This window comes from Neltuma alba, unplaced genomic scaffold (assembly GCF_004799145.2).
Source record: "Neltuma alba isolate B1F8T4 unplaced genomic scaffold, ASM479914v2 tig00010413_pilon, whole genome shotgun sequence".
NCBI classification, from domain to species: Eukaryota; Viridiplantae; Streptophyta; class Magnoliopsida; order Fabales; family Fabaceae; genus Neltuma; species Neltuma alba.
In genome coordinates this window covers 430118-456384 of record NW_021635315.1, presented here as the reverse complement: position 1 = coordinate 456384, position 26267 = coordinate 430118, and the positions used below count along the sequence as shown (strand labels likewise).

The window sequence follows — 26267 nt, the reverse complement described above, 5'->3', positions numbered from 1 at the left end:
ACTATTTATTTATTATGGGAAACTTTTTAAATTTTTCTTAAGTCAAAAATTAACCTCTAAACAGTTTACTTTGACTTTTCCCAGATAGTGTATATATAAGCTTTAAATTTTATTAAAGCTAACATCTTTGCTTTCTGGGGCAAAACTATTTTTAAAACATGTGATAATTTATCAAGTACTTTTTCTCATTTTTGTCCAATTATCTGAGGTCATCCTATATTTTAAATAATTTCATTTTCACTAATATTCAAAATTACCCGAAACCCTCGAAATTCCACAAATTCCTTCCAGGGATATTTTTGTCACTTTTAGCCTCATACAGGCCTCTAGACCTCATTCTAATTTTTCTAAAAAATTTTTGAAATATTCAAGTCTACTTTCCATCACTATCCCTTTTCAACATGAAATTTTCTAAATTTACATTTTAGGTCTGTACTCGGGTTTAGTTTCAGGAATCCTCTTACTCAGGTTCCTAGCACAATTTTTGGCCCTTAATTACTTAACTCCTTATACTGGACCCCGGGACTTCAATATAGGCCTTAACATGTCATTTCCTATTTTCTAAGATTTTTTGGAATTTTTTAGCATAATTTTCATTTTTGCCTTTACTGGCTTGAAACTTTACAAAAATACGATTTTGCCCCTAGTTCTTAACACATAATTCACCGCATTAAGGCCTTTAACATAACTTTTGGTCTATATTCATCTCTATTTCTTATTTTTGGGCCCTGAAACTTTACTAGAGTTTCTAACTTTCTCTTTTCTCAGTCCTAAAAGACTTTCACTTTGCGATTTAGTCTCTAGAAATCCTTGTGATCTTTAGGGAACCTTTGGGATCTCTGTCAAAAAAAGGTCTGGTAGCCTACCTATTTCAGGCTAATTCTGTTACTTGTAGGCCTAAAATTTGGGATGTTACAAAGGAGGAGAGAAAGAACAAGGTGAATTCAAGTGATTCTGAGCCACTAATCAAAGTAAAAGCATAGTTAAACTCTCTAGTGTTTGATTTCCTATGGATTGATAGTTTTAAACTTGGTTTTAGTGGATTTTAATGGTTCAAAATCCTAAAGGTTGATGTTACATGAATTTTCTCTTGATAATTTATATTAGGAACTAGAGAGAGTATTTTAGAAAGATCAGGTAACATATACCATAATTAAGTAATTTTTTAAATTTACTAATATCTTTAAGTTATTCAATTGAGTCTTCATATTAAGTATGGGAAGTTGTAAATCATACCTCTCCTTAACACTAAAACTCATTTCCATCATTATATGAAATTATTTCTAATCAAAGTGATCATAGAGGTGACTACTATGATAATGATGTATATACCAGGCTGATAACATACACAATACAAAAACAATGAAACTGACATTAAATACTAATGGAAATTATGGAAATCCAACCACTATGGTAAACTATATCTAGCTAGTTGGTAACAGTTTTTGGCAGAAGAACTTGTCGAACCATGCTCTCAAAATTCTGAAATGAAGATCCATTTGGTCTACCAGTAGCTTCCCCCACCATTTTCTTCTATTCAAGTGCCTTCTTCATCTCTGCTCCTTTTTCTCCCTCCATTAACTCTCTCACTAGCTTCTCAACTCCTTCCCTCTTCATGTAACATCCTGAGTTTTATCGGGTTTTAATAGCCTCTTTTTGGTTGATTTTGAGGATAGATTAGTGATTTAATGTTGATTTTAGAGTTTGGGTTAGATTTGAGGTATGTTGGAGGAATAGGTAAACATATCCCTCTCAAGGTATGTTCGCCGCGGCGAACTAGGAGTTCCAGGGGTGTTTGTCTTTCGGGAAGGTTTGGCCGCGGCGAACTCTTGGGGACGCCACGGCGAAGTTGGTCAGGTGAGCGAGGCTTCCCTCTCGGGAAGGTTTTGCCGCGGCAAAGGTTTTCTGGGCGAGCGAGAGTTTCCTCTCGGGAAGCTTTCGCCGCGACGAAGTCGAGTTTTTAGGCAAGTAATCCCTCTCGAGATTAGTTTGGCACAGCAAAGTTATGGGTTCGCCGCGACGAAGGAGTCCGAATCTATATAGTCACGGGAGGGGTTCAGTTGAGCGAAAATTTGAAAAATCTGAGGTAGAGAGAGGCTCTGCTAGGGTTTCGATGTTTTGGCTTGGAGGGGGCATTTCTAAGGATCCATTACCTCAAGTAAGTGATTTTAACCTCTAATCTACTTTCTTACTTGGAATTTCTAAGGATTTGTGGTGAAACCCTAGAATTTTCTAGGTTATGATGGAATTGAGGTTTTTGACCGATTGTTTTGAGTTTAATTGATTACTTTGGGTTAGTTTAAGTATTTAATCGGTGTAGTTTTCTTGGATTTGAAAAACTTTGAGTTTTTGAAGTTAGGGTTTATGGAAATGGGAGGTTTGTGATTGAGGATGATAATGTAGAGGTTAATTTTGAGTTTTGTGAATTGAGTTATGTCAAGGGGGTTAAATTAGATGTTTAATCGGTTTAGATTGTTGTTAGAACTTCAATTGTTCAAATGGGATGTTTGGAGGTTGAATTCCTATAGTGGATCCTTGAGGTTTGAACCCTAATTGATGCTTGGAAGGGGATTTAAGGTTTTAATGGATTTTCTTGACCTTGGAGTGGTGCCTTGATGGTTATACCATTTTTAGTTGGGTAGAGTTATGGTTGGAGCTAGGAATTTTGTGTCCCCAAATGTTATTTTGGCCACATTATTAGTTTGAAAGCTAATACATGATGGTTGTGTGTTTGTGTGCTTGTGTAGACCGGTTGTGAGCCTTGTTGGTGCACGAGGCCGTCTTATTGGTTTGTTATTCCTTGCTCAGGTGAGAGGTAACCACTTTCCAATCCTTTGTACATGCTTTTGTGGTACTGTGAGTGAATTTATGTTTTGTGCTCCGAGTAACAATTGTGTTTAGATGGTATGTTGTATATTAAAAAGGAAAACCGTCTTGTGGGGTCTTGATTGATGATGAATGAATCTTGAATTTGTGAAAGATATGCCGCTGAAAGAAGTGATTTGTGAAATGATCATTTACTCTTGATTACAGTTTGAGCATGATGCATAAATTGGGAATTGGTGAGAGTTTTGATTGTTACTACCATGTGGTAAGGCCTCTATTAATGCATGATGGTTGGCTCTTTACGTCCCCCATAGTGAGGGATAGGCCTTTTGGCTCCCTGCGTCCCTCAGAGTAAGGGATAGGCCTTTTATGGCTCCTTACATCCCCCATAGTGAGGGATAGGCCAGCTTTGGCTCTTGAAAATCCCCCAAAGTAAGGGATATAGTTGATGGGAATTGTATCAGTGCACTTGCATTACTTGTTATGGCTATCATGTATAATATTACTTGTGAACTGCCCCACCTGACACCTCACGAGCACCTATTTAGTTTGTACCTTGAATTGGAAAGGTTGGTTACTGGGACGTTTGTCTCACCCCGTGGTTTATAATGTTTTCAGGTGAAGGTTCTAGGCGAGTGCCGTTGGGAAGAGACGCAGAGACTTGAGCTTGATTAGCGTTAGGCCTCCAGCCTTTGTATATATATGGCTAGTATATATATTGCCACATTTAGGGTCCTTTTGAAATATTTTTATTGTTGATCTTATTGTAAACTGGAGAAAATGTTATCTCCTTATTTTGGTTGGCCGGAGGCCATTTCTAGTGCTTTGTGAAACTTGATATACATTATTGGAAACCAATTGGATAGGCTGATTGATGCCTTTTATTACCCGGGCCGGAGGCTTGGAGGCCCAGTGAATGTTATTGGATGATTTCAGTTGCATGCAACGGAGTTTGAGTTTGGACCGAGTTTAAGTGTTAATTTCAAAAATTATGCAATTTCTTTCTACTATGGTAGTTTGTTGTAACAGCTTTCTTTTTCTACCATAGTAGTGATTTGATGACGAGTTTATAATGTTTTGAGGATAAGGGTTTTTACACTTCACATCACTCTCTATCTCTAACCCAATTTCCCATTCTTCATATGCAAATTTGCAATTCATTTGCTGCTCTACGAAGAACGGCCAATAGATCATAGCTACTCCGCCACAAATATTTTCAATTGTTGAGTTCTACCCATAAGGTTTTAAGAATCCTCCTATTGAACAATGAGTCGAAACTTGTTTTTGTGGACACCAACTTGATAACGGCCCTCTATTTCTCATCTCTTTAATAAACTTGGCAGGAAGAACTGTGTTTTTTATGTTAACAAGATCGGGTCAGATTACCCATAAGAAGGTTTTTTAACTATTAGCCAGTCCCCAAGCAAACTCTATCATTTGCTCTTTCGTCATCACTGTGATGCTCTCAAAGTTTACATAAACCACAGAGTTTGGTTTTTTTTCATCTAGCCATTCCGAACATTTGTTAGCAGATTTATGGGACCGATGGCGTAAACAGGAGGAAAATTAGAGGATAGTCCTTATAAAGCATCATATTCTAGATCATCAAATGTGTTCAAAATTATTGCGCTAGCTTTCTTGGCTCTCTCATACTCGCCCAGCCAAAAATCTAACACAAATTCTTTTGGGTTTGTTGTTCTCCAAAACTTTGGCATGTCTCTTAAACACAATTCCTTAATTACTGGAATCCAATCTATTACAATATTCTCCAAATACCCATTTGTTAAATCGCTCGAATCTATATGCCAAACACTTCTGACTTAACATAATGCATCTAAGTGTATACCAAACAACTTGTAATAAATGCATGAAGCTAGCTAGCATGTACCATGGAAGTTAGCCTACATATTTATATATAACTTTGAGAGATATCAAGCCTTTCTCAATGAGTCGGTGAAAATGAACATAGTAGAGAAAGTCATAGGCATTAGTAGTCCAGAAAAGGACATTTGGGATTCTGAGTTCTTTGGTAGCGTTGACGGCAAAGCTCATGATACCATCAGAAACTATGCAAGCGATGGGAGGGATATAAGGGGAATTGCTGAGTTTGTTAAGGAGGTTTCTAAAGGGAACTGGGCAGGTTCTACATGTGGATTCATAGAGAGAAGGGATGTCTTGTGTGGTGTCAATGACATCGTCAGAGTTGGAGCTGGGAATTCCTTTAGGGATGGTTTTGAAACGAAAGGAAGAGAGGCCATTGAAAGAATCTGTACCTTGAGATTTGAGGAGGTGTTTATGGTTGAACTCGATGTTAATGAAAGTGAAGAGGCTTTGCAAGTTTGAGTATGGGATTGACATTGCGTTATGTTAGGAAGGGGATACACACAGCGTGAGGCTTCTTTGAAGTAGCCAATGGACCCACTTTCCCAATTTGTTTTTTCCTCAGATCCTCAAGGAAGAAGAAGATAAATGTGAGGATGGCTTTGCCCATGCTAGTATATTTATAGCGGTTAAACACGAGAGGTAGTGTTTGCTTTTCAGGAAAATTACACTCAAGTCCCGATTCAGAGATTTTATTATTTCAAGGTCCCTAAAAATATTCGAGCTAATCTTAAATCTTAAGGGGCTTATGATTGAGATATTGTAAAAGTGAATCAATTATCTTTGCCTCACAATCCTCTATTGTTAATTCCAACTTTTTCATTTATCAATTGTGCCTATATAGATTGACACTCTGTGATGTATTTTTATTTCTTAATGGGATCATAATGAGATATCATTTAGAGTACTCTAACTTGTCAACTGAGTTTCAATATGAATAAAATTCCTTTGCACAACATGTATATCTTAAGCGAGGTTTGCCACCTGGATTTTTATTAGCCACTTAAACAAAATGCTCCCATGCAAGATCAGCCTTCAATCTCACAGATTGTGTAGAGCGAGCATTAGCGGATACTTGTTGGGATTGGGATGACATCTTCTAATTTCTACAATACAATAGCATAAATTAATAATAACTAGCAAACATATTTAGAGAACATGTTACTTGAGAAAAGGATTTTGAATTTAAGCAGTCAATTATTTAAACAATTAATTATAATTTATGGAAATAGTAAAAATTAGTTATAATTTATAGATCATGTAGATTTAGTTTTTGGTCAAATTAGAGCCCTTAATAGCCTTCTTTAACCCATAAAGCTTCTTTAAGTTAAAGAATAATGAATCAATTATCATTATTCCATAAGGCATAAACTTGCAAATTATTAGATATAGTGATATACACTAAACGAGCACTATCAAAGTGGTAATAAATATACAAGTATAGTCTAACAAATAAAAAATAACAAGCCAAGAAGATAGCTAAATATTAAGTCTCTGACTCTGCACATATAGCTAGGTCCTACTATTTATTTTTATATTTCTCTCTAATTTCATTCTAAAGTACTTCAACGGAATCCTCTTGGTTACAAACGGAAACAGATATATATCTATATAGATATGATAGTTACAGCTCACTCGATGTATATAAGCTTGTACATCAGATAGTTACAACTCACTCAATATATATATATAGAAGCTTATATGTTAGCCTTTACTTAAATGTTATCTTTTCCATCATCTCTGGTAATTGACTCTGGTTTTGGCAGAATTATTTCAAATGCCAAGTATCACAAACATCCAATACCATAACATTATGCATCTTTTAGGTCCAATATATCGATACTATACAACTAAAGGAAAAAAGCTTCAATTTTTAACTTATAAATTGCATATTTAGAGATATTTGAGTACCAAAAAAAAACAGAGCATAGAGATTCACAAAAGAAACAACCCAGAACAAAGCTTTAAAGAATATTTAAGCAAAGACTTCATAAATACCAATGAGAAGAGAATCATTTACCTATTTAAAATGCAATAGATTTGGACTTTGATAATTTTAAATTTATGATCACTTCTGTCTTCAAGTCTCTACTTCTCTAACTTGGCTTTTTCCAACACCTTGAAGGCTTCACAATAGCAACATAATGGATAAAGATGAGAGACAAAATCAAAAAATAAAACCAGTCTATAGATGATGGTAGACAACAGCGTATACAGACAGAGCACAACAGAGCATGGTGGAGCATGGTGAACAAAGGAAGAAGACAGAGAGAAGGAGAAGTTTGGGTTCAAATAGTAGGGACTTAAGGCACTCGCAACAAAACATGAAAAGGGTCTTTTCTTTTTAATATATTTTTGAAATATAATAAATTAATAATACAAGATTACAGGATTTAGGCCTTTTTTTTAATTTTTTATTGATGTCCTTTAGCCCGTTCAGTTTTCACAAATTTGGAATGGTTTCCAGCCAGAATTGATGGTCTAAAAACGGATAAATGATAGCCTAAAATGGCTAGACCACTCAAGTGGCCTAATGCCTCTATACAAGCCATTGCCTAGACCAGTCAATGGTCTAACCCGTTAAACTGTCCAATCCGGCCCGGTCTAGCTTTAAAAACCATAAAATGGACACTTTTAGGGTTAGAAGGAAAAACCTAGATATGTGAGTAAATCTTAAATGACGTGAATGTACTTGTAAAGGTTGGCAGATATTAAGACCACTGTGCCCACATACATGTGGTGTAATGAAGAAGATACATGGTAACACACACACACACACACAGAGGATTGACTTTACTCTTTGCTCAAGAAAAAATTTATGGTAGACTCATGATCCTAGTTGAGACACATGACATTCTAGGCCAGATTCCCTTAGATATGAAGATTACTTGTCAATTATCTTCCTACAACCACTATTGATTACTCGCCATCCTGAAAGGCCTAGAGTGACGAGGATTGGATCACAATTTCAAGACTAGAAAGTGCATCATTGCTCAAGATATAGTGAAGCTGGTCATTGTAGAAAGACTTTAGTAACTTGAACCCTGTGTGACTTTATTGCTGACAATAGTATTTTTTTTAGTTTAGTATACAGCTAATTTTGTACATGAATGAACCCTAATATGTATTTTTGGATTGATTAGGGAAGTAGCTGTGACAACCTATTTAGTAATTTTGGTCATAAGTTGGAATCTATTTTGCATAGTGAATTGATAGTTGAAAAATTTCATAATAGTACTTGATGATAAGCTACCTAAGTATTGCACTAAAATTGGCTAGTAACATTATAAAATACTTGGTCCATTTGTTAATAGATGTATTTTTTGTTGTTACTTCATGTATCCATATTGCAATTTACCTAATTCTAGTTGTGAATGAAACATCCAAACTTGCGCATGAACTTTTTAATTTGATCAATTTGTCAATTCAAGTACCTCACTTGTTGTGGTTAACACCCATATTTTTATTGCAAATTTTCTGATTCTAGTTGTGAATATACTCTATAAACTTTGGCATCATTTTTAACAGTTTTATTTTAAAAAGTCCACTAACGAATGGATAAGTTCCTATTATCAATGCATGTATTCTTGTTGCAAATTCTCTAATTCTAATTGTGAATACACTCTACAAACTTTGACATCATGTTTAACAGTTTTATTCCAAAAAGACCACATGCGAATGGATGAGTTCTTCTTGTTAGCGCATGTATTCTTGTTGCAAATTCTCTAATTTCAGTTGTCAATACTCTCTATAGACTAAGGCATAATCATGTTTGATAGTTTTATTCCAAAAAGACTACTTGTGAAATGACGAATTCTTGTTGTTAACCCCCACTATTCTTGTTTCAAATTTTCTAACTCTAGTTGTCAATATTTGTACTTAAAGTACAAAATTTATGGGGGAAAATATATTGCAATTACTGGAAATGTAATATACTCATAATAAATAATTCGTTGCACTAAAATTAAAATTTTGGATAATCCTTATATACAAATTTTGACACATTCTAAACTAGTATAAATGACATCTTGAGTTGACATAAAACAATTGATCCATTATCACTTTCTTTTTGGTTGTGTTTGTATCCTTGCAAGTAGCTGCAAAACAACAGCCAACTTTGTATTTATTGCATAAGTAACGAGCCACTATAACAAGACTGACCTTAAGAAGTGAGTTCTTTCTATTGCATAACATACCATTATAACATTAACACAAGTGTAAGAATAAAATCTAAAAATAATACATTGACAAATAAACATATAATCCAACTCATATTGTTATATAATAAGGAATGATACATTCAATTCCATCTTTCTCTTGTACATGGGGCCGCTCTTCTAAATATATGATGACATAAATCCCACAATTGTCACTATAAAATTAACATACCATACTATTATATTATATTAATAATTGAAAATGCAACACAAAAACCTTAATAAAAACTCACATGTTTTCTTAGACATAAACTGTAGGGTATAATATGACATTGTTTGCATCTGGGTTGCTCAATAACTCTAAGTTAGGCTTCACTATTTTTAGTATGTCAATGAAGTGTATCCTCTAAACAACAAAAAATAACTATTAAACAAGGGATATCATCATCGGTGAGAAAATTACAAGAAGGACGATTGAACTAACATAGAATTGAGCCATCATCTGCTGCCCTTTGTCTACTAGATCATTTTTCCTCTTCCTTTGCTTTTTCTTTTTGTTGGTTACATCCTTACCCCCATTATCAGCAACACATAATAATGTAATTAGTAAAATTAGTGCATTATCAGCAACACATATAAAAGTATTCAAAAAGAGATAGCATTAACCATGAAATCAGTATCAAATATATGCCTTTGAACCATAAAAGCATTTTTCTTATGTTCACTATTCAGAGCATGAGCAATCAATAACATAATTTGCACATTAGTGCAACATCAAAATTTAAAATCATTCACAATATATGCCAGTGCAATTTCAATCCAACATTGCACATACTTAGTTGCTTATCCACCGCCTTGGACCAAGGACCTATAAGTCTTTTCATGTTGCAAAATGGCCAAACATATCTACCAAAACCCTACACAACAAACATGCAAATTAAAATATTATGATGTTATTATTAACATGCGATCGTAACCTAAAGCACTCTTTACACTTACTCTTCTCCCTTGTTTTGCAAACACTAATCAGTATAAATTTTATAAAATGCTTCATTCTCACTGAATTTAACTTTTCTCACATACATAGCTTGATATGGTGACTTTATTGCCGGTACAATATGTCTGTTAGACCTTGCACTACTTTTTGTTTTCTCTTGCCTGATTCAATTTATTTTTCGTTTTTAGGTTCAACATCATTTTCTTTTCCTTCATTTTCATCTTCATCTTCTTCTAGTTGTTCTTCTTCTTCTTTTTCTTCATTACCATCTTCTTCTTCTTCTTCATCTTCATCATCCTTTTTTCTTTTTCTTCATCTTCATCATGATCTTCTTCTTTTTCTTTATCTTTATTTTCATGTTCTCCTACCTCTGTAGCATTCATTCCTTTATCTCTTACACTATTAGGTCCTTTACTTTCTAACTTCATCAATTCTTTAAAAACATAACTTCGAAGCTTTTCCATCTCGCTATTTAATTTTTTATTGAATTTTAACCAAAATTCTTTAATGTCCTATGCATTTAAAAGTATGTCAGAAAACATACATATGAGTGTCTAACTTGTTATAATTAATCCTATTGATAGTACAGAGAGTGAGTCTGTCATCTTGATACTCTCACCGAATGAGAATACTACATTAATACTACTTACCGGGTCTTGGAAGCTTGTCCCTTCTGGTTGTGTTGATGACTTTACTTCACCAATAGTGTGACTGAACAAGAGGCCACATGGACTTTTCTTTTCTACTTGAGTTCTCTTCTTTACAACCTTATCATCCCAATACTTAATTACATCACATGTTTTGTGTACAACTTTTGCCAATGGGAAGCTTTGCAAAGTAAAGCTGAAAAAAAAACATAATAAGTTATCAATCAAATTAAGCAATACATGAATAATGTAATTAGTAAAATCTTCCATTTAATTATGTAAGCAAATATATAAGTACCAGTAACAATTAGATGCAGCCTTTAATGACTTTTAAGCCCTCAAGCTTTACTTCTTTACTGCCTATATTGTACCATTGTATTTCATTACTGACTTTATCAAGCACAAATGTTGCCCAATGAAATTCTACCCACGTATTCTCTGTGCAAGCCATTACTTTTAACACTTTCTCACTAACATTTGCACTTTCAATAGGATAAAAAGTTCCCGGTGTAAAGAGAACAAAATAGGACTCCAACATTGCATCATCTTTCTTACTCATTAGCTTTTCCCCAACTTCAATATATGTCAATGACGTATATTTTCACTTCAGCTCTTTCACTTCATCCTTTAAGTCATCTAACTTCACTTTTAAACCTTTATTCTATAAGCCCATTAATACTTTTACCACTTTAAGTTTTATAGTTAATGTCTTCCCTCTTATAGTCAGTTTTTTTGTGGGAGGATCATAGGAACATATAACCCCCATAGATAAATCTCTTGGAATCTTCTTCAGCATGATATATAATAGTTTCCCAAACCCTAAATTTTCTACCATATTCTTTAAATTTGTTTTCCCTTGGACAAAATTAGCCACTTCCTTGAATATAGATGGAAAAAATCAGGTCAAAAATAGTGTCACATATTTCTTCTTCTTTTCTTTTGTCAAATTCTCCTCTTTTTTCCTACATAGCTCCTTCTCAACATTTGTCATTTTCTTCCACACTTCTGATGTAGCATTTGATATTGCTTTCATCCTATATATCTCCTCTTTGTTATTTCCCTAAAATTCAGCCTTAAATATCTTCCACCCAATAACTTCTGGATTCTTCTTTGTCATCTTTTTAAGCCTTCACATAATAATTACTATTTCATTAATAAGTACACTAAATAGTATAGTAAAATCCATTACATGCAACTCCATTTGTTAAATAAACTCCAAACTTGTAAGTACACTAATTATCATTGAAAATTTCTCTACTTTACTTGTTATAGGATGATGCATGAAGTTGTTACAATCAAGTTGTAAATATACTAATTCTTCTAATAAATTGCCTAATTTCAATTGTTAGGCCACTAAATGTCAAGTTGCCACAATCAACTCATAAATGCACTACTTCTTCTCGTAAATTGCCTAACTTCAATTGTTAGGCCACTAAATATCAAATTACCACAATCAACTTGTAAATGCACTAGTTCTTCAGGTAAATTGTCTAACTTCAATTGTTAGGCCACTAAACAACAAACAATGACAAAAATTGAGTTCTTCTCTCAAGCCCAAACCTTATCCTAAACATAATGTTCCCACTAACACTTTTATTCACAGACCACTCATCACAAAAACCAAAATAAAGATAAACAAATAATCCAACATTGTCAAAAGTAAAAAAACAGAGCATCCATCATTAAAATAGACCCAAAAAATCGATGATTTTTTCTTAATATACTAATAGAATATTGGAAGATTCAGTCTCACAAAAAGGAGTCCATTAGCCTATCTCACTTCCAAATAAATCCAATTAGACAAATAGAATATTCAAGATTTATAAGGAGGCTTACCTTCACCAAACTTCACTCTTGTATTTGGCTTTTGTTTCTTCTACTTTTCCTTCCTCTTTTGTCGATGGCCTTTCAATCGATGTCTGTTTTTCCTTCCTCTTCTTTTTGTTGTACCAACTATCAAACACCAAAGCGACGACCTTTCAAGTTTCCTCTTTTGTCCACGACAATGGCTACACTAGAACAACGGCGATGATGAGAATCTCTCTCAACCGTTGAAGCATGTTTGAGAGTTTTCAGAAAGGGAGAGATGCAAGAGTTGTGAAAGGAAAGAGTAAGGAATGTGAGTGATATTTTTTAGTGAGAGGGAAAAGTGGGATGAAATTTTCTCATATTTTCAGCCCTCTTCTTTTCAAATTTCAAGCAACAATTAACAAGAGCTTTATTGTCTTTTATTTTCTATAATTAATTTCCCTTTGTCCCTAAGTCCTCCATTGAAATTTCATAATGTTTTGGAGGCTGTTTAAAATAAACTAGCTACTACGGTCCTTAATTAAAATTTTCCATTAAAAGAAACCTTGCCTAAAGTTAAAACTTAAAGTGTACTTTTGCATAATCTATTTAATTAACACTTTTAGCACAAAAGAAAAGGTGAATATTATTTCCAAGTTATTGAAAACTAGACCACTAACTGAATTGAATGTGATAATAATTCAAGGACCAGTGGACTAATAACTAAATTGACTATGACAATAATTCAAGGATTAGTGGACTAATCATAGTTGAATCAAGATCAATTGAAATCATAATTAACATAATACTACATTTGGTACTTCATATAATAGTTAATTAGGAAATCAGATTTGGTCCTAAATATAAGACTTCAATCTATTTTATTTCTCATATTTATAATTTTTTGAAACCACTTACTAGGACTTAAATACCTCAAACCACTGTTCTTCACTATTTTCATGAGAGCATTCTAATTCAACTCGATGTAAGGGAAAGCACCTTAAGGCATAAGTGTACACAGCCTAATAGACCTCTTCTGGCTTAGGCTTATAATGTATTTATATTGTCATCTTAGGGTTCATGTCTTTGTATTCACTTATACACTTACTTTCACTAAAAAAATTTTATTACTATATTTTGATGGAGTATTAGTGCTGGTAGAATAGCTAAAGACCATAGGATTCTATTGCACGTGACCAATTGTGGATTCACGCTTAACTTCTTGGAAAACTTATTGATGTTGTTTATTTGTATCACGTTGTGGTTAAATGATTATTTAAGTAATTATGACTTGTGGGCTGGGCTTGGTCTTTTATTTTTCTTGTACCATGAGTCTTGTAGTGATGATTCTTGGTGGGTTTGTAGGTTTGTTTGTGTGCCCTAAGTTCTTTGTGTTGTTCTTGAACTAAGTTAAACTCTTAGTAACTATAGTAGCATTTTAATATTGTAACCTAATTCTTTTTCTACCATAATTAAATTCTTTAAGCTATTTTACAATCAAAAACCTTTTTCAAAATTTGGTCAAATTTATTCTTCGGAATAGAATTTACATGTTCACAAAAATAAACGAAAAGTATGTTTGAGTTAATTTATTGACTTATGATCTTCAATTTTTAAAATTTGATTTCATTTTGATTTTCATCCTTGAAATTTGAAACTATTGGTTTTGGTTGGTGAAACCTTTTTTTAGGACTAAACACAATAAGGCAAGGATTAAAAGTCTTTAGGTGGTCCAAAATAAGGTCAAATTTCTAAAATCAAAGTCACTAGTTTCAAATTTCAAAGATGAAAATAAAAATAAAGTCAAATTTTAAAGACGGAAGCTGATACTAACCTTTATTATTATTACTATAACTACTAGTATTATTATTTACTTTTGTACTACTTTGCACACATGACTTCTTTTTCGCTACAAGACTTTTTTGTTAATTAGGTTTATTTCGATAACAACAGATCAAGCCTGGTTCTAACGCTGGGCCAATCGAGTTAGACCCAGGCCTCGAGGCCAAGTGGTCCACTCAATGTATCTGTTGGGCCACCATCTAACCCATCCTACTCGCGCACATTCCCAGGCCACCTGGACGTTCATTTTTCCTCTCTAAGTGGGTTTTCTGGTTTACTCATTAAACATTAAACAATGTTTGCCCACACCCAATATCTTTTATGAATTGAGGGTGGATACATGTGTATCCCCATTGCTTCTGCTATATTGCAGTGGAAAAAAAAACCGGACCGAACTGGCCGGTTCACCGGTGGTCCGGTCCGGTTAAAGCAATGAACCGGTCATAAAATGAACCGGCATCAACCCGGTCAAACCGGGATAAACCGGTGCAAACCGGCATAAACCGGTATAAACCGGTAATGAACCGGTTTGAATGATATTTTGCTATTTATCTTATTTTTTCTTATTCAACTCCTAATATTTCAATCACTATATATTTAAATGAATTTTAATAATAATTTTGGTATTAATAATTATTAATTTTAGTTATTAAGAAATCATAAAGATCAAAATCCTTAATGTTATTGTATTTTGTTTTAATTACAATCAAATTATTGTTGTATTTCCTTACATTTTGTTATTAGTGATTATTAATATTGCTATACTTTGTTATTTTTAATTAAATTTTATCATTTTAATGTGACCGGTTTGATCCCGGTTTGACCCCGATCTGACCCATTGACCCTTGAACCACTACCTCAACCGGTTTAGTGTCCGGTCCGGTTTTTTGTTCCTTGATATTGTTTGGTGTGAGGAAATAAATAAAGGGAAGAAAAAAATTTCATGAATTTGATTTAAAAAATTAGAGAAATTGGATTATAAAAAAAAAAAAAAGGTAAGATAAAAGAGTAAGTAAAATTAATTCGAAACTTCTAATCCCAGTTTTCTAATTTCTTTTTAATCAAGCCCATTAAGATTTTTCCTCCTATTTCCTAAGAATTGTTTAGTTCAAAATATAAATCATTTAAACAATAATTAGTGATTATTTGTTAATCTCATTTCTGCAATTAATACTTAAACCCAAGTGTTTATATTTTTCACTTTATTTCGCAACCTCATTCATGAGTAAATTTGAAAAAATTTTCAATGACACATATTTAATGGGTTATCTACCATTGAAGTGCGATAACTTTTGTAATTCAGTAAGTTGAAAACAATGCTTACTCGTTAAACAGAGCTGTCAACATGCATAATTACAAATATAGGCAACCTTATGAATTGAAAATAACATAATATGCAGGTCACACAATGTTCTAAGCTTTGCCATTATTTACACAATAATTACGCAAATAGCAAGCAGTACAACTGTTATCATGACACTAATATCAGACGCAGAACTTCGCCTGAAAGCTTGAATGATTTCTTAGTTTCTTCCAAACAATGATTCTTTTCTTCTCGAGTCCATTCCTAATAAAATCCATTGAGACCCTATGTCAAAATCAACTCTGAACCGAAATCCATGATTATCTCATAAGTTAACTCGAAATCGATTACGAACTCAACTATGGTTATCTTATAAGCTACTATTGCCTCTGGCAACTTATTAAATAACAATGGTTTTAGGCTGATAATTGATTCTGGCTGAGTATTAATCTTAGCATCAATGAATCAATGAAGTGCGTGCGGAACAAAATTTTCAAGGACTGTGTTACAATATGAGAAAAAAAGAATTACTGATATCAAGTGGTGATGAAAATATGAGCCTGTTGAATTTCGAAATGTTTTTAACAATATTAAGAAAATAAATCAATTCTGATTGACTCGACTAGTATTCAAACATTCGACCCTACTGATTGGCTCCTTGGATGGTCTTCAGATGGTCGATCGTCAAGGCAACTACCAATAAACAGAATTTATAACAAAAACGGAAACAAATCAACTTTTTCCGCACAGAATTTTATAAGATAGGCTCCATTTTATCTGTCATAATTTCTTTATTGTTGACCCTCTGTTAGTTTTCTCCGCACGACATATACAGCTACTCGCAATAGAACCAACTTATTGCAATAGCCATAAAATCTGAAGGAAAAAAAAGCTAAAGATTTATGTTATAAGAAGCTTACTTCAGCAACTTTATCCAGCTTGTCCCTCACATTCTGTAACATCTGCGCAAGCTGACCATCCCATTTATAGAACTCCAACACCTTCTTGTCAAGTATCTTTTCTGCCACCTGTAAGTTAACCTTGAAAACTTAAGTGAAATAATGTCTTAACCCTTGAGCATAGGACTAAAGTAACATTTACTACTAATCTTTCCCTCAGCTCCAGAAAATCACTGAAAATGAAGTTTTAAAACACCATAGAGCCTGCGTCTTAAGATTATGAGAAGGATCAACAATATTGTGAGTTCCATTTATTGCTGGTAACCAACATATATCCTCCCAGAAGTGGTGGTAAATCATTCACATGCAGCTTTCTCAGTAACTCGAGAAAAGTTGAAGATTTCATTGTTCAAGATCTTCACATTATGTTGGACTAGATGCATACAGAGTAAGGTAAAAACAAATCATAAAGAGTAAATTTACAACAAAACTCTAGAGAGGACTGTATTTGCAAATAGACAATACCCTTATGGGCCTCAGATGTAGAATTTTGTGCATCAACCTATGCAACAGAGAAAGCACGTACGTTCTTGCTTCATTTTCGGATATACCTTCTTCTCTCATCTATAGAACAATATCTAACATGTAACAATCATAGTAACGATCATGAAGCCATTACGATATGGGAGATGAAGCAAAGCAACAAGTGAGTCATACAATTGACATGCTAGTCCACAAGTGAGACTTTTCTAAACCAGTTAGTTTCTGTTAAACCAAGAATTTTGAGTAGCGATTATTATGCATATGATCAGTTACCTTCTTCCCAACCATCCTACCACCAGCGAAATGGGCGAAGTATATGTTGTAGAAATGGCAGATAAAGGCCTGGGGATGCTTCACAGATGACTCTTTAAGATACTGTGCATAGGTAAGACCCGGAGAAGAAGGTTCAGGAATGGTATGACCTTGCTCTCTGAACCATTCCAGATCTTTTGCCAGGCTTGCAGACCTTTCCAATCCTGTATTTCTGAACTCAGCATCTACAGAAAGATACTAAGAACTTCAGCATTTAGCCATTAGAAATTATAAGATAATTCAAGGAATACCAACTTATGGTCCATGTAAACAACAAAGGACAGACATGATTAATATAAATGACAGCAATGGTTCCTCAAAAAGAGGAAACCATGATCAACAATATAGTAATAATCAGACTATATAGGTAGATAGATTGACAGATAGATAAGGAACCCTTTAAAAGCAACTTATAAATTGAACTCACAATAAGGAAAAACAGCATCAGAGACGATCTTTTCCAGTGTGTCAAAAACCAATTTGCTATCCACAAGAAATCTCAAATACCCATCAGTTGTGGGTTCCCACTTGACCACTGATCGCTCCTCAGGTTGACTGATCTCCTTCTCTCCCTCTTTAGCCTGCACCTTGGTATGCAATTTCATCGCCACAAACCTCATCTCCTCCACAAACCCGTTGGATTCACCAGGATACGGTTTCTTGGCTTTCTCGGCCGTGGTTGCTGACACAGTAATAGCCCTCAACGGCATCCTTGAATCCCCACGAGGAGCCTGAAATTGCACAGATAACCTTCTGGGCAAGAAAAGCGAGCCAAGTTTTGAATAGGCACTGATGGGATTTTGAAGAGGTGTTACAATATTGGGTTCACCAAAGAGGGATTTAAATTGAGAAACTGGGGTTGGAGGAGTCATGGCAGCACAACGTAGCGAAATACCCACAAGATGAACGAATCGTGCACGAAACCTTTGAAGTAAATTAATCTACCAGTCTCACTCGACACTGTAACAGGCAATTGAAAGTGTGATATAGTAATCTTGAAGAAACAGCGACAGAAAATCAATATTAAATTAGAATGTCATCCAAATCGTGAATTTAAAACAAGAAAGATTACACACACGCGCACACACACATATATATTATATTAGATAGGCGGATGAGACTGAACAGAGTATGGGAATGAATGTTTGCCCATACCATGACGGCATAATTCATGAATCTACGATTGCCATGGTTTTTTTGTCAAAAGAAGATAGTTCCTCTGCTCTGAATAACTCTACAGACACAACGAGGAGAGCGGCTCGTGCCTCTTCGCATATGGATTTGTGTTCCCAGTGGGCCAAACGAGAAATAAGTGTTATTGATTGATGGCAATTTCTTGTCGACGACGTGCCACGTAGGATGAGGCATTTCAGCCAACAAGAAACCAGAAAATCAAACGCCGCACGAAGCACCAGATTGGCGTCTCCAACTATTGGATGACAAAATGAATGTCGGCAACAGGGATGACCTCTTGGGCTTCGTGTGGGGCTGTTTGACTGCATTATTACCTTTTGCTTGAACTACGGAAAACGATTGAAATCTTTTTTGTTTTTTTTTTGTTTTTGGCCAACGGATAACGATTGAAACACGAGGCTAAACCGCCAAAGAGATGTATACACATGGGTGAGAGAGAAAATAATATACAAATATATAGATACAGTATATCACTATATACTATATACCTCAAGAAAGTACCAGTGAAATAAGAGAGGAATATAAAAGAAAAGAAAGGAGAAGAAGAGAAAGGCACCTACAAAATGCAGAGAGCCGGCTGCTTGGGTTGGTGCTGTGGTAGCGTAAGCGAGTGATAGTAGAAATGAGCGTATTTAACTTGCCTTGTCTTGTCACACTATTACCATCAATATTGTTTTGATACAACGGTTAACATTGGTTTGTGTGTATATATTTGCCTTTTAAATTCCTATTAAAAATTTACCCCAAAAAAATTCCTATTAAAACTAACTTCAATATAAGAAAGATATTTGAAACATTTTAAATTTTAATCTGTTTAGTCTTATTATTATTATTATTAGTGCTAATATTATTACTACTATGAATACACATGTATATAATTTTGTTTTATCTTTCATTGCAATTTTTACTTAATATATACACACAGAAAATAACTATTCATGATTATTTCTTTCGATTTGATTCACTTTTAAATCTCTGATTTCTTTAATCTTTTATGATAAACTTGAATAGTTGATATTTCTTTCGGCACTTGATACTACTTCCAATCATAATTATAAAATCTAATTTATGTCTACAAATAAGGTCTTATAATTAAGATAAGAGGTATCATAAGATATAATTGACTAATTTGATAAAACCAAGAAAGTTTAAAAATAACTTAAGTATTATAACATGTATTACATGATCTTTCTAAAATACTTATGAGTAAATTAATTTGTAAAAAAATGATAAATAAAATACTTTAAGGCAATTTATTTTATTTTTTAATCTCTGCTGATAAGCCAAATTACGTCTTATATTAAAAATCAGGTATACTAATTTACTTCTCTTCATTCCTCTTTAAAATAACCCTTAACACTGTGAAACCCAATTAAATTTAGGAGGTTGCACTTTTCATATTTGTTTATGATTCAGTTTGCTGCTGTTTTTTTTTTTTTGGGTTTATGATTCAATTTTCTTTTCACGTTTATGATTTTCTAAAAAGTTTCAAAATATTAATGGTTTTCACAAAATAAATGTGCTGATCGCCTTTTAAATGATTATCATAATAAATTAAATTTGATTTTTCTCTTGCTTCTTACCCACGTATGAAAATAAATTATATGAGAAAATATATAAAGAAAAAACTATATATGTGATCATATAAGTATATTTTCTAAATTCCTGATACATGATAAACTAACGCGGTGAAAAAGAAACCAAAATTGAAGAAATTGACATGACAGTATCCTACTCTTTTCTCAATCATCATAATTCATCTAAAACAAAGATGTGAGCCACTTCTTGGAGAAATTTTTAGTCTTTAGTCCGAGTTACGTGTAGGATATTTAATTATTATTATTTTTTTATTTTTCTCTTATTTAATTTTTGTTGTGGAAATGTTTTTAGTCTTCAGCGTAATCCTGCCACAAAAGCTAGCGATTGTTATGAGATATATTTACTCATCAAATTTCTCATCCTAGCAGTCATAATCTTTGAAATAATTTTACAAGAAACATTACATAGACTAATAAGACGAAGTTGAGTCACTGTTCCAGGTCTGTCAAGTCTAGGTACTAAGGCAATGTGAATTGAATATATTCTGTTGATGTCAGAATTCTTTTAAAAAAATTTTGAGAACATTAAAATAGTTCTTTTAGTTTTAACATATTTGTAACTTAATTTTTATACTTTGACTTGATGCAACTTAATCCTTATAATTTTGATTCAATTGTAACTTCGTCCTTGAAGTTTAAGGTCTCGTTTAGATTGCCATTGCAGATGGTAAAAGCACACAGAGAAGCGGGAAACTAAGGTTTGTAGCTTATTGTGACTCAGAAAGATTTTTTAGATGGAGCTTCTTTTTTAACTAACTTATGGAAAAAAAAAGTAACTTTTCTAACTGACTTATCCAATATAATCTGGATCAACTTTTCTAACTGGCTTATGAAAAAATTGTGCAAAGCTTACGATCTAATTAGTTATGTGATTTCATTTACTTTAATTAGAGACCAAATAAATTTTAATTTATACTCATGTTTGTCTATTATATATATTTAATTAATTATCTACAATGTGTTTTTAAATTTTTCTCTATAACAAATATTTTTATTTTATAATTTCACAAATAAACTATTTATATTTTTATCATAATAGTTTTATGTATTTTTTTAAACTATTATCATATTAAAAACATAAAATTTCAAATACTACTATTCAATAAAATTCATACCTTTTTCAATCATTTTACAACTAAACTAACTTTTTTATTAATCATGCAAATAATTTTTAACTTTTTCAACTAACTTTTTATAAGCACCTATCCAAACATAAATCACATTACACTAACTGATTTTCACTCTAACTTCAGTTATAAAAGTAAATTGGACTAGAAGTCAGTTTTACTTAATGTTAATACAAACATACCCTAACTCGTTATAACTCGATCCCTATAGTTTTATCTATTTTATAATTTAGTTATTATGTTTTTTAAAAATAAAATTATATATCCAATAAAAGAAGGGACTAGATTATAAAATGATTAAAAGTATAGGGACCAAGTTGTAGCAATACAAACTTAAGAGATTGAGTTACAACCGAGTTAAAACTATAAGAATTGAGTTACATAAAGTTAAAGTGTAAAAATTGAATGATAAATAAGTAAAAACTATAATGACTAAAAGATTAATGTTTCTAAGAAATTTCTTTACCATATCATATAGACATGTACCTCTTTTTTTTACCTCATTTCACGCCGATCAGTAAAACAAAGCTGTATATCCATTTGCTCCATGTGCTTTGGTTGATCCCAAATCAAAAACAGTATTATCTATTCTTTCGATTCTAAATATAAGATCTATTTTATAGTATAATTTACATTATAAAAAGAATCTTATATTTAGGATTAGAAAAATATTTTTTAATGACCTAATTTTTTTGTTTAAGAAAACTGTTCACTTGATGAGGTGCTGGCAGGAGTTAGTAAATGGCCAACCAAATAAGTCAGCTACGGCATTGGAAGGAATATTCTCCTATAATTTTAAATATAAAATTTATTTTGCAGTGGAAATGAGTCTTACGTTTATTTTTGAAGCAATACCTGATTTGATTATAAAAATACACATCATCAGTTGTAAATTTCTCAATTTAACTCATAAACACCAGGTGAGGACTCGTGAAAAGTTTTCCATTAAGCCCAAACCAAAGAATTTGAAAAATAAAAAATAAAAAATTCACGAGTCACATCTAAAAATTTACAACTTATTCTACACTTTTTCTTTTGGCACAAGTTATGTCTTAGTAATAAATCAAAAGCAGATAACTTAATACTACTTAACCCTAATTATAAGACTATATTTGTAAACTATAATAAAGTCCTAAGGTAGTAGTAATTAATTTGCTTACCTGAGACCTATACATTATTTATCTTTAATTGTTTCTGTAAACTGAAAGCACTATATCAATATCAATGCGGTAACTCTATATGGAAAATTTAGAGAGATAAGAAGACATTGAAAAGGATTTTCAAACATTTATACTTCTTAATTTCCTAACTTTTGTTCACAAGAAGTAAAATAATCAAACATCAAGAAATATTTAACTTCCCTAGATTAAACATGAAATAAGATGCAAATTTGTTTTAAAATTTTTCACTCAAAAGTACTTAATATTAAGAAGTTTTTTAGGTACAAATTTGTTATGAAGAAATCGTAATAATATTACCACCTACCATTGACTGGTCAAATACTAATCTTAATTGTTAACATTTTGAATACTATGAGGGTAATATTAATACAATATTAAACTTTTAGGGTAAATTTGAAATCAAACCCAATAAATATTATGGTTAATGCTAGTGATTCTAATTTTCTGTCAATAAAGCACCTAATAACTTGAAGGAAAGCCGCCAATAACTCTGTCGCTTTGGCCGAGTGGTTAAGGCGTGTGCCTGCTAAGTACATGGGGTTTCCCCGCGAGAGTTCGAATCTCTCAGGCGACGAATACGGTTTTTAATGGCTCTTTTCTGATACAAAGTAATAAAACGCTCGTTTTGTCTTCGCCAGCTGGACAGAAAAATTGCCGTACACGTTCCTGGAATCACGAAAGCTCAGAACTTTTCCAAAAAAGTTGCCTAATTCGTGCGTTCCTGGAGTCACGAAAGCTCAAAGCTTTTCTTATTCTTTTACATGAAAACACGAAAATCTTTTCCCCCCACCAAATATTTTCCCCCAAACCAAACATATAATAGAAAATCACAGTACTTTATACCGACAACAACGCAATTGTGAGTTTCCAACTTTCCATTTACGCATTTCCATCTTCAATTAAACTTAGAGCACACTTTCCTAATCTCTCCTTGACTTCCGGTCTTAACCTCAATACTGCTCATCTTGATCATGGCTTTGGGGAACTCAAACTCAAACCTCAGCCCAAACAAGCCTCTCACAGTCCCTGCATATTTCTGCACCACACCTCGTGTTGCAGAGTCCCCCCACAGCCTCTGATCAGACTCCAAAACCACATTACCGTCACGCACGTTCTTGAAGAAGCTCACGTCGAACTTCGCCGCACTGTCTCTGTCCAACGGCACCTTCCTCAACCCGTCTCCGTTCTTGGGACACAGAGCTTGAAGCTGCCCCAAGAAAGCTTGGTTTATCGTCGGATCGGAGTTTCCGGCGGTGGTGAAGTTGTATAAACGGTAGCTGAAGAATCTGCAGTCTGTTTGGCCTATAGTGTGAGCCCCTGTATGTATACAAGCAAAAGAATTAAACAGATTGGTTCATGAAGATGATTAATTAGGTGTTAAGGGATTGTTTGGAGGAGGAGAATACCGAGGAGGGTGACGAGGTCGTGATCGTCGAGGCCTTTTGCAGAGAACTTTTGCCTCTGGACTGAAACTGGGTCGAGTGGGGAAGGCAAGTTGGAGGCTTGAGATGACAATGAAACGGTGCCGTCTCTTCTTCCCGTTGGTACTGACCAGCTGGGCCCACCAGTCTTCCATATTTCAAAGAGTTATTTTAGACCCATAAAATTTTGAGGAGAGAAATATTTGTTGAGAAAAACTTGAGAGCTATATACAAAATAATCTCCTTAATCGAAACCATGATTTTTACGCCCTTGAAACTTTAATTTTTATATGTGACTAAGGTGTATCTAACACTTTTAAATATTTTGTAATATATTTAATATCTTAAAATATTTTTAAATTGCGTCTAGTACTTTGAAGTAATTTTTGTCTAGGTATAGAAGCTTTGCCCCTTGCTTTACAGAGATTGTAATGAACTGACTAAATGACTAGATTCTCCTGGAATGCTAGCTAAGCTAATAAATAGTAAGAGTTCCCTTAGCGCACAAGCACTAAGTAAGAAACCCACCTTTTGACATTTGATGTACTAAAAATTATTTTAGGATACTGAATGCACCTAAAAAATTACTTTAGAATACTAAATGCATCAAAAAATATTTCATGAACACATTTGAAAAAATATTTCAAAATATTGGATGCATATAAGAAAATATTTTGAAATGCATCTTAACCCTTTTTATATATATATATATATATAACCTGTCAAAATTTGAGTTGTATGTAGATAAATTTCATAGTACATATGAGCCATTTGCAAAAAGATAACAACTAAAACTAAAAGCATGGGACTTGTGTGTGTAAATGTAAAAGTTCAGGAAGGTCTGTTATAAAATTTCAAAGGTTAAAGAGATTATTTATATATATCAAAAGTTTGGGGAATTTAGTGTAATTTATTCAGAGGGGTGATAAGCGTACCAAAACGACAGCGTCATGGGCAACCAAAGCCAAAATGTCCGCACAGGATACAACAGCAGAGCAAGAAGCTTCAAGCTGAGACTTGGCATCATCAATGACTTCAAAGCCTCTTAAACCAGTGTTTGCTAAGGCATTCTTCTCTGCTGATGATCCTGATATCAATATGGATCCATCACATCCCTGTTAATCATAATAATTATCAAACACATTAATTAATGATTAACAATAATGATCATCTCTTAATCAACAAGTTAATCTCCATAAACTGAAGAGATAGGAATGATATGGTGAAACCTGGACGAAGCAGTCATGGAAGTGAAGCCTGAGGAGAGAAGGAGCAACGGTGGGATCTCTATTGAAGTGAGATTCTACGGTTGATCTTACTATGGCTTCTGCAGATGGACATGAAGATGAATAAAAGCCAGCTTTGAGTTGTCCTTCTGCTCTCAAACTCATCATCATCAACGTAATAAACATCATAACACAACCCCACCACATGATGCGTTCCATTAATTGAACTGCTTGCTTCTTCTCTTTCCCTTGCTTCCACCATTTGAACCCTTTCCCCTACCTTATATAAGGCTATGTGATGTACGTCCACTAAAAGAAGAGCTCTCTTTTCTTTTGATTTTATTCTTTATTTTTTTTAATGGTGTTAGATTAGAGATAAGTGCAGATAAGTTGACTCAAAAAATAGACGTCTATGATTTTTTTCAAAAAAAAAAATCATGTGTTCATATCGGGGTTTGTATGTTTGTCATGTTTACGTTAAAATGGTTTACTTTAATAAATAGATACTTAGATCGAGTTATGTAATCGGACTAATAATCTAGTCACTTAATCTATCCGATAAATCAATTGAATTGTGGAAAACAAGTGATCTACGTGAACTTGGAATTGACCCGGTGTAACTCTGGACAATACGATGAGTTGGACAAATTGCCCAAAGGAATGCGAGGACTTGGAGAGAAAGAAGAAGATAAGAGGGACAGAGGGAAAATAAGAGATGTCAAAAAAAAAAAAAACATAGAAGAGAACTCATGAAAAATTATGATAAAAATTTGTAGCAATTTTTTAAATCGCATTTTCAATTTTTTATTTTAAAATTTTTAACTAATATACCAATAATGCACTGTCTGTTTATTATCTATGACTTTTATATTTCCTCCATTATATTGTTTTTAATTTTTATTTTCCCAATATTTTATATAAATAGTTAATAGTTAAATACACACATACAAACGGTTTAACCCGTATTCGACCAATAATCTTTAAACCAATATTTCGGTTAATTTAATAAAGAGTCCAGTTTACGATCCCTTGGTGATTCTGCCATCCATATCATTGATGCTTTCAACATTATTCCTCTACGCGTTTTTCTTTTTCTCTCTTTCATAATTTTGTTCTCTCTTGCTTTAATTGTTTATTATTCGTTTTCATTTCGTTCACATTAGCTTTTGCTCACATTTTCAAATTAAAATTCTCCATAATCACTTTTGTACAAACTTTGCGTGAAGTTCCGTAACATCATCAACTAGAAGAAAGTGACCACCTAAAATTCTATTAAAAAAAAAAAAAGAAACACTACTGTAAATTAAGATCCAAATACGGAAGTC

The 26267-nt window shown here is 33.2% G+C and overlaps 3 protein-coding genes and 1 non-coding gene across 5 annotated transcripts; 1 reads left to right on the top strand and 3 right to left on the bottom strand.

The window, feature by feature from the left end:
* Positions 1-1533: 1533 nt before the first annotated feature.
* On the bottom strand, positions 1534-5184 carry LOC114756453 (7-deoxyloganetin glucosyltransferase-like). Its single transcript, XM_028945398.1, has 3 exons — positions 4748-5184; positions 4587-4626; positions 1534-1572 (listed from the first exon to the last, which is right to left on the bottom strand). The coding sequence occupies exons 1-3, from the start codon at positions 5182-5184 to the stop codon at positions 1534-1536; spliced, it is 516 nt and encodes a 171-aa protein (XP_028801231.1).
* Positions 5185-10612: 5428 nt separating this feature from the next.
* Positions 10613-18685, bottom strand: LOC114756470 (heme oxygenase 1, chloroplastic-like). 2 transcript variants are annotated; one of them, XM_028945420.1, is made up of 5 exons: positions 18351-18685; positions 17623-18155; positions 17157-17380; positions 16362-16469; positions 10613-10704 (listed from the first exon to the last, which is right to left on the bottom strand). In XM_028945420.1, exons 2-5 carry the CDS (start codon positions 18065-18067, stop codon positions 10654-10656), a joined length of 828 nt encoding a protein of 275 aa, XP_028801253.1. In that variant the 5' UTR covers positions 18068-18155; positions 18351-18685; the 3' UTR covers positions 10613-10653. The 2 variants fall into 2 exon arrangements, with proteins under 2 accessions (XP_028801253.1, XP_028801254.1); XM_028945421.1 differs by lacking the exon at positions 10613-10704 and adding an exon at positions 15446-15705 and having other exon boundaries at positions 18351-18674.
* A 4102-nt stretch (positions 18686-22787) lies between these two features.
* TRNAS-GCU (transfer RNA serine (anticodon GCU)) lies at positions 22788-22869 on the top strand. Its single transcript has one exon. It is a non-coding gene; the product is annotated as a tRNA-Ser (tRNA).
* A 140-nt stretch (positions 22870-23009) lies between these two features.
* Positions 23010-25185, bottom strand: LOC114756452 (peroxidase 25-like). Its single transcript, XM_028945397.1, has 4 exons — positions 24946-25185; positions 24652-24831; positions 23702-23864; positions 23010-23612 (listed from the first exon to the last, which is right to left on the bottom strand). The coding sequence occupies exons 1-4, from the start codon at positions 25159-25161 to the stop codon at positions 23191-23193; spliced, it is 981 nt and encodes a 326-aa protein (XP_028801230.1). The 5' UTR covers positions 25162-25185; the 3' UTR covers positions 23010-23190.
* Between the last annotated feature and the right edge of the window lie 1082 nt (positions 25186-26267).

Coding starts and splice junctions, on each gene's coding strand:
- LOC114756453 (XM_028945398.1), bottom strand. CDS start 5,184: ATGTCAATCCCATACTCAAACTTGCAAAGCCTCTTCACTTTCATTAAC. Junction 4,627..4,747: donor AAAGGCTTGATATCTCTCAA/AGTTATATATAA, acceptor TGTTTGGCATAT/AGATTCGAGCGATTTAACAA. Junction 1,573..4,586: donor ATGGGTATTTGGAGAATATT/GTAATAGATTGG, acceptor GAGTTAATGGAG/GGAGAAAAAGGAGCAGAGAT.
- LOC114756470 (XM_028945421.1), bottom strand. CDS start 18,067: ATGACTCCTCCAACCCCAGTTTCTCAATTTAAATCCCTCTTTGGTGAA. Junction 16,470..17,156: donor GTAGGATGGTTGGGAAGAAG/GTAACTGATCAT, acceptor GTTAACTTACAG/GTGGCAGAAAAGATACTTGA. Junction 15,706..16,361: donor AGCTGGATAAAGTTGCTGAA/GTAAGCTTCTTA, acceptor GGATTTTATTAG/GAATGGACTCGAGAAGAAAA.
- LOC114756452 (XM_028945397.1), bottom strand. CDS start 25,161: ATGGAACGCATCATGTGGTGGGGTTGTGTTATGATGTTTATTACGTTG. Junction 24,832..24,945: donor TCCATGACTGCTTCGTCCAG/GTTTCACCATAT, acceptor TATGATTAACAG/GGATGTGATGGATCCATATT. Junction 23,865..24,651: donor CCCATGACGCTGTCGTTTTG/GTACGCTTATCA, acceptor GAAATATGGAAG/ACTGGTGGGCCCAGCTGGTC.